This window comes from Haliotis cracherodii, unplaced genomic scaffold (assembly GCF_022045235.1).
Source record: "Haliotis cracherodii isolate W230 unplaced genomic scaffold, xgHalCrac1.p SCAF_6, whole genome shotgun sequence".
Taxonomy (NCBI): domain Eukaryota; kingdom Metazoa; phylum Mollusca; class Gastropoda; order Lepetellida; family Haliotidae; genus Haliotis; species Haliotis cracherodii.
This window is the reverse complement of record NW_027266319.1, coordinates 38,669,712-38,678,086: the sequence shown is the minus strand read 5'-3', so window position 1 is coordinate 38,678,086 and position 8,375 is coordinate 38,669,712. Positions and strand designations below refer to the sequence as shown.

Here is an 8,375-nt window from a genome sequence, read left to right as displayed (position 1 = left end):
TTCACAACGTAAGAGGACAATCATGGTTTGTTTCTTCTTCTCCGATGAGGCTTAATTTTTCTGAAAGGGCAACGCCAATTGGCTGGACTTTAACATAAAAAGAGCATAATATGTTTGTGTTCAATCACTGGCTTCTTCGGTCCAAAATTCAATTCATTACCATCTTATTGTTGTCGTAAGAGGCATCTAACGGGAGTCAGGGTCGCTGACTTGGTTGATGCATGTCATTGTATCCCAAATGCTTCTATGGATTCTCATGATGTCAATCACTGGATTGTCTGGTCCAGACTCGATTATTGACAGACCACCGACTCAAACGGCAACACAGATATCTTCTTTTTATTATTAAAAATACAATATTCTATAATAAATAGACGAATTAAATCGTGATGAATTCTTCTATCTTTTAAATAGTATTACACTTATGTTGTTTATATAAACACTAGTACTAAGTACCAAGTACTTGTCACTTGTAAATGTCCATGTGTCTCACATCAAAAGTCTGTAACTGGGCGTTTCTTAACCCATGCTTTGATTTTAGGGTTTTCCCCCACGTTCTCGTTGCACTTTTTAACCAGAGGATAGTCTGCAAACTTGACCAATGGCTGGACTTTATCACAGAGATCAAACAGACTGACGTCAGCAAGACTGATCTGAAAAAAAATGTTCATAGATCTAAATAACAAAGTAAATTTAAAGCTGTTGTGATACATGGGGTTATACAGATGATTCCACATGTCAGTGCATCGCCTTTATGGTTGCCATCAAGGCATGATTTGCCTTTTCTCCTCGGTATATGAACGTTTGTAAGAATTTAGCTTTGCCAATAGACCCAATAGAAGTAGTGGTAGTCGTGATAGAAGTAATAGTAGTCGTCATAAAAGTAGTTGGAAGGATAGTAGCAGTAGTAGTGTGTGTGTGGGGGGGGGGGGGGGGGGGGGGGGGGGGGTTGGTGGATGGGTGGGTTTTAGTAGTAGTAGTAGTAGTAGTAGTAGTAGTAGTGATCGCAGTTGTAACAGTCGTGCATGTAGTTGTTGCAGTTTGATTGTTTGTTGTTTAACACCACATCCAGCAATATTCCAGCCATATGACGGAGGTCTGTAAATAATCGAGTCTGGACCAGACAATCCAGTGATTGACATCATGAGCATGGATCCACGCAATTGGGATCGATGACATGCATCAACCAAGTCAGCGAGCCTGACCACCCGATCCCGTTAGTCGCCTCTTACGACAAGCACAGTTGCCTTTTACGGCAAGCATGGGTTGCTGAAGACCTATTCCACCCCGGATCTTCACTGGTCTGTTGTAGTAACATCAGTGGCAAGGGTAGGGGTAGTGGTAGTGGTAGTGATAGTGGTGGTAGGTAGTGGTGTGGTGGTGGTGGAGGTGATGAATGTAGTAGTTGCAGTGATAGTACAGTAAACTACATTTATAACGAACACGCTTATAACGAACTGACGGATACAACGAACCTACTTTTTTCCGCGACTATTTTGCTGTCGTTATGCTGTATATATGCTTATAACGAACTACGGTTATAACGAATTAAAATTAGTGGTCCCTTTGAGTTCGTTATAACCGTAGTTTACTGTAGTCAGTATACCAGTAGTGAGGTGTAACAGCAGTTATTGGACAGTACATGTATACGTGGTAGTTGCTGATGATGTAGTAGTGATAATAACAATCACATATTGTCGGAGTGGAATTTGCAATGTTGCTACTTCATTGACAATTGATATTTACCTTCTTGCCCACAAAATAACCAGTACTGCCATTGTTCTTCAGTAGCTTCTCAAACATCCCGAAATACAGCGGTATTTTCACCTCCTTCATCTCCTTCATCAACTCCTCCTGAAATCATAAAGTCGTTCCATATTCTATTGATGAAACTGTGACACCTAATCACATATCAGCTTTCTAAAACGATTCGGTGGCATTACTTTGACACCACTGTAAATGCTCGCGGCTCGTTTGTGGTTATACGTTTGATAACGTCCTACACGGTCGTGGCTCTTTGTGTGGTGAGTGCCTGCATATACCGCCACCGGTGAGGGAAATTACTTTTATGTGTCGCATTTATGGTATGAACTGTATGAATGGGTATTACGTGCTCTCTGTGAAGAGCGGCCATTTGTTTTCTTTTCCTCGTGGCCGGTGTGAATTGTCAAATGTCCATGTATCGCATTTATGATGTGAACTGTATAAGTGGACGCGAAGTGCTCTCTGTGAAGAGCGGCCATTTTGTTAATTGTTAATTGGCGTGACTAATGCCCAAGTGAGACATTGTGGCATTATAATAAACCTATGTGTGCTGAGATTCCTCTTGTGTATTAAATTTAGTGATTTACTATTGGAAATTTAAGGTGGGTTTAAAACAGGACTACTGCCACGAAGTAGCCTGGTAAGCTAGACCGTAAGCTCTGGTATCTTCCTGTGATAGTACTAAGTAAGGCTTACACGTACACACGAAATACATAAATTGATATGAAAATAGTTTATAAAACATTCCTAAATTTGAATAATTACACAAAACACGTTTGTTTTATTCGGGACAATCATCAGAGGGAGTGACGCTCTGTCCTAGGCTTGTTTGCCTGCCCTAGACCGCTTGCTCGCCTAGACAGTTGAAGTTAAGTTTGTGAAAATAGCAAATGATATTATTCATTCGAACAGCTATCACCCTATACTAAAACATGGACTTCTAAGTCAGTAGAGTTTTGGTGTTATCGTTTGCCGATAGGCAGGGCTACACGCATTAACGCCATACTCGTTTTAGGCCAGGGATCGACACTCGCATTCACTTTGTGACTCTAATTTCATGTCGTCACAATTTTGGTGAAATCGATGGAAAACGAGTATCGTTCTGACAGGTTAATGACCATACTCGCGGAGAATTCGGAACTTAAAACAGCGGATCCTGGCACAACCATGGGCCGTAACTGCAGAGGACTGAGTTCACTCGTGAGCGGATAGTATGTAGAGGGTTATGCTGACAGACTTTGATTACTCTCAGCTTGTACAGTATAACCAGACGCAGGGTTTACTTTACCTGCTTGGCGGCGTCTTTCTCGAATTTACTTTTCAAGAAGGCAGTGATGACGTCTTGGACGACACCCAGAGCCTGATCCACTTGTAGGGCTTCCAGATCGCCGTTACCATAGAAACCTGACACGGATCACATTAGAATAAACACAACGTGTCGATACATGCATAAAGTGTATCGTGAAACATGTCTTCTCTACCGAACATTAAATACAGTGAAACCTCATTAATCCGGATAGGGCCGTGCACAGTACAATTGTCTGGATTAACGACATCCAGATTCTCCGGGATGTAGTAATATAATGTCCCTCTAACTATTCAAAAACGTTCCAAATAATCGTACGGAAGACGAGAGTCCCTGATAACAGGTGTCCGGACTAACGAGGTCTGACTGTACTACATTGGTCGTTAACTATCTAGGCCAAACCAAAGGTGGCTATCAATGATAAAACCCATTGAAGGAACATGAAAACCAGCAAAAGGCCTTTCCTAGGTGAGGTGAAGTGAAACGGAGTTGAACATTGCTTTAATGTATTTTGGTACTTACATAGCGATGTGCGTGTGTGTTTGTGTGTTTGTGTGTTTGTGTGTACGTGCGTTTGTGCGTTCGTGCGTGTGTGTGTTTGTGTGTGCATGCGTGAGTGTGTGTGTGTATGTGTGTGTGCGTGCATGTGTGTGTGCATGTGTCTGTGTGAGAGCGTGCATGTGTGTGTGCGTGAGTGCGTGCGTGTGTGTATGTGTGTGCATGCATGTGTGTGTGAGAGTGCGTGCATGTGTGTGTGCGTGAGTGCGTGCATGTGTGTGCGCGTGTGTGAGAGGGCGTGCATGTGTGTGTGCGTGAGTGCGTGCATGTGTGTGTGTGCGTGAGTGCATGTGTGAGTGTGAGTGCGTGCATGTGTGTGTGCGAGTGCGTGTATGTGTGCGTATGAGTGCGTGCATGTGTGTGTGTGCGTGTGTGTGAGTGAGTGTGTGTGTGTGTGTGTGTGTTCGTTCGGTAATCGAACCTTGACCTTCGGGTTTCCACAAGGCTACCCCACCGCCCCTTAGACATCTGATAACAGATAAGCACGATGAACTAACTGAAGTTGTCGACTCACCAAATGTCCTTGCAAGGTATCTGGATATGGCGCTGCTCTGACAAAAGGGTTTCCCATCAATGTCAAGGACGGGCATCTGACCCAGAGGTGTATCTGCAAAATAATGTTTGCTATATATTCTGCATATTAATGTGCATATCTAATGGATCGGTGTGCACTCGATCTTCAATATCAGCTCCCTGGGGAGCCTACAACCCAAGCTCCCTGTCTGACACCCATTACCATCTCATCCTAAAACGGGTCCCCATTCACTTCGAAGTAAACGGTTCGGCATATTCCGACCAAAGTCGCTGGCCTACGGTTACACTGCATGCACGTGTGTTACATGTGTGTCAGTGTCGAACTTAGAACAATACGCAATAAAACCTAAGAAAACTAAGAAAATGATAAACATTTTTTTGATTAAATCAACGCAAAGGTATTCATTTACCTTTACTTCGTCAATTATTTTTTTATGGTTAACTTGACTTAACATAAAAAAGTTGTTCAAAAAGTGTAATTTAAATGCTTTAAGCTGAGGTGTTTCTTCACAGGGGTGGGGGTGTTGAGTGCACGGCACACCCACGGAAGGTAAATGAAAGTGTGGTTTGTGTAACGTGTCCTGAATTGCAAGTGCGAGTTTACGAAGGATTTCATAGTAAATACTAACACCTCAAAACTAGGCCCTATTGAAATGAGGATGAAACATAGGCAGGAGATAAGTCAAAGGATGCTTTGCGTTAACTCTTTAGGTGGTTTCATAAAGCCGCAATGAACTATTTGATAGATTGTCAACCCGATTCTTCAATATTGTAAGGCTTGAAGTTGTTTTTGTCATACTTCTATTTCAAAGAGAACTGACAAAGGGATCTGTGTAGATTAACGGTCGACAGATTTGGTTCCCATGGCTATGAAGAGCTAATGAATGTTTACTGTTCCCGTGGTTCAAGTGTCCCCAACCCGATTAAAAATATCTACCAATCAAAGGGCTGCTTTCCGACACACACCCATTCTTTGTGGGTCCGATGTCGGCCATTTGTGAGTGAGTGAGTGAGTGACTGAGCGAGTGAGTTGGGTTTAATGACGCTGTTAGCAGTATTCCAGTTTTATCACGGCGTGTCAGCCAAATGTGGGAGGAAAGCCCGAAGAGATGCAGGTCTTAGACGTTTACCACTTCGGTGAAACCCACGAGCACGGGTATGGTGATGACAAACCTAGAAACATAATCGGGGCGAACCGTAATGCGAACCAACAATCATAGGTTTCTGGCGTGCCCAAGGGACGCAACTCTGCACAGCCAATCGCGGCGCCTTAGACGACTGGGCCACCCGTGCCCCCCGGCCATTTGTGTCAAGTTGACTTTTCAAAGTGGCGAGTCGACGGCTTTCGGTCGACATTATTCCAAAGCAATAAAGAAATGTGAGGTGTCATGTATTGGAATTGACAGAATAATTACCCTAGACAAGGCAGATATAAAGTTTTTGTGCCTGATTTCCGATTTCACTTTAGAAGCAGCGATACAAGGCGTGCGGTGCTGTGTCTGGCCTTGTGCAGCCTGGACTAGATGGAGTCATGACATGGTAATCTGAACAAAGTCTCGTCACCTGCCCCAGTAGCTCAGTGGGAAAACAGTGGGTTACAAAACCTTACACGATATGTGAGGTTGCATTCCATTCACGTCATGGAATTTTCATGTTTAAAAGACATTTCTGACTTTTAACCAATCATCAAACACAATTGTGATCACACCAAAAAGCAAGTTTATAAAACGTTAAATTTCACGGAATGCCCGCTTACCCGGACATACTTAAGCTGGAATAACTCCTTTATGGGTTTACCGAGAAAAGTCGAACCTATATTTATAACAGAGTGACACCGTTAGAGGTTTATAAAAAAAAGTATTTTATCAAGATTACGTGAACCAATGAAATCTTAACATTCTGATAAACTGCTTTATCAACGTGGGATGATCAGGCGAGTTCGAGGTCGAAAACACGAACACTGGCAAAGAAAGAACATGTCGTTTGATTAAACGAACATACGGTGCTAGAAACGCCATGGAAACCTGCTACATCGCTAATGTACATTTAGCATATCATTGTATATATGTATTATTGATAACATAATATGTCCTAAATCAATCAGGGTCTCTTATCTGTAACAAAATAGTATGCTATATGTACTGCATATACAAGTGTATGTCCGCGTGTCCTTCACCAGTTGATCAAGCTATTTTAAATGTACTCACTTGGCTTTTCCGTAGCCCATGCTTCTGACGGGATTCTGACGTCCTCATAATCCTGTCCCGCCAGTGCAAACAGCAGCCGGGGTACCTCCCCCAGGCCCCTAAGGTTGAAGTAGCGGAATCTGTACGTCGGCATGGCTGTGTGTGCTTGGGTTGACTGCGCTCGTCTTCCTCAACTGCTGCCTTTTATACTGACGCGAGCACACAGAAAATGCTGCGTCACATGCGTGCTGTCGTTCGAGGATCTATGAAGCGAATCAATTTAGCCGTTCTACCGGAACGTCTGACTTAAGACATCTACGCTTTATACTAACAGTTTGTGTGCGAATTATTTATTGGTATCAGTATATTGACCTGTATCAATAAGGCGGTTCGTGAGTGATGGTGTTTTTTAAGCACCGCTTTGATTTGGTTGGTTGGTTGTTTAACGCCGCACTCAGCAATATTCCAGCTATATGACGGCGGTCTGTAAATAGTTGAGTCTGGACCAGACAATCCAGTGATTAATATCATGAGCATCAATCCACGCAATTGGGACGCCTGACCACCCGATCCCGTTAGTCGCCTCCTGCGACAAGCTGCACCGCTTTGAGTGAGTGAGTGAGTTGTGTTTTACGCCGCTTTTAGCAATATTCCAGCAATATCACGGCGAGGAACACACGAAATGGGCTTCATACATTGTACCCATGTCAGGTATCGAACCCGGGTCTTCGGCGTGACTAGCGAACGCTTTAACCACAAGGCTACCCGACCGCCCCTGCACCGCTTTGAACAATATATGACTTACGTCATGGAGTTTCAGCGTACTCTGGCAGGAGGGCTTGAAGTAATGCAGGTCTTAGACGTTTACCTCTGGTCAACTGTTTCACATAGAGTGTGGAAAAGATTTACAATTATGTAGAGTTGTTTTGGGTGTTGTTTTTTTAACGCAACACTCAGCTATATTTCAGCAATATGATTGCGACCTGTAAATAAATAGTTAAAACTGAGCAACGAGCTGTGGATAAAAAGATGCATAAAAAGGTCAGGACATCCAAGGAAATACACGAATAGATGAAAAGTACACTTGGGGATGACTGGCCTTTGTATCCAACTGTTAAGAAATGGGCGGCTGAATGTAATCGAGACATACGTAACACTGAAGATGACCGTAGGCCTGGCCGTCCTCAAAATGCCTCGTCTGAATTTCAAGTGGAGGCTGTCCACTGCATGGTTATAACCGACCGACGTGTTACAATGTGTCATATCGCTGACACTTTTGGGATCAGTTGTGGGTCATTACAGCCTAACGTAACTGACACACTCCGCATAAGCAAGTTGTCTATGATTGGATCCAGAATTTTGACCCCAGATCAGAAGCTGACCCGACTTAAAAGATCCAGGGATCTGCCTTTGGTCAATTTAATACTCATACAATACTTTTGTTGACTTTGTTGCCAGTGTAAAGAATGAATAATACAGGAGACATAAGACAACCTTGAATAACACTGGTTCACATGTTAGCACCCAGGCACCATTAGTCATAACGAAGTCGACCAAAAATGCTTCATCACAATCTATGGCAATACATACGTTCCATACCTAAGTTACCCATAAGAAAAAAAAGTGAAATCATTTTTTAAAACATTTTTAAAATAATGTTTGTACTGTTGCTCCAACCTGCGCAGTGTCACATATAACCTGTAACAACAAATCATTTTTGTCCTTTGTCATGCATGTGTTCCAGTTAGGTATATAACATTCAGGTGTAAAAATATCTCTTTTATTTCAGGCTACTTGATTGTCCTTTACATCGGTGTTTCCGGTCTTGCAGCAGTACAGACTCTTCAAAACTTAAGGCGCCAATTCTTTTTCCATCTCTGGTGGGGCTTGATGTTGCCTCTAAAATAACCCCGACCTGACTTTTTGTTACGAAAACACACCAATTTGAAGAACATTTCAAGAAATAACTGTTGTGAATCACCTAAACCAAATACATTCCCCAGTCGGTAACTAAAATGTCGAAACAA

At 42.8% G+C, this 8,375-nt stretch overlaps 1 protein-coding gene across 1 annotated transcript; it reads right to left on the bottom strand.

Annotated features, from left to right (window-relative positions):
• Positions 1 to 321: 321 nt before the first annotated feature.
• Positions 322 to 6,536, bottom strand: LOC139445676 (glutathione S-transferase 3-like). The gene is made up of 5 exons (XM_071226866.1): positions 6,370 to 6,536; positions 4,143 to 4,235; positions 3,053 to 3,168; positions 1,747 to 1,854; positions 322 to 653 (listed from the first exon to the last, which is right to left on the bottom strand). Exons 1-5 carry the CDS (start codon positions 6,500 to 6,502, stop codon positions 495 to 497), a joined length of 609 nt encoding a protein of 202 aa, XP_071082967.1. The 5' UTR covers positions 6,503 to 6,536; the 3' UTR covers positions 322 to 494.
• Between the last annotated feature and the right edge of the window lie 1,839 nt (positions 6,537 to 8,375).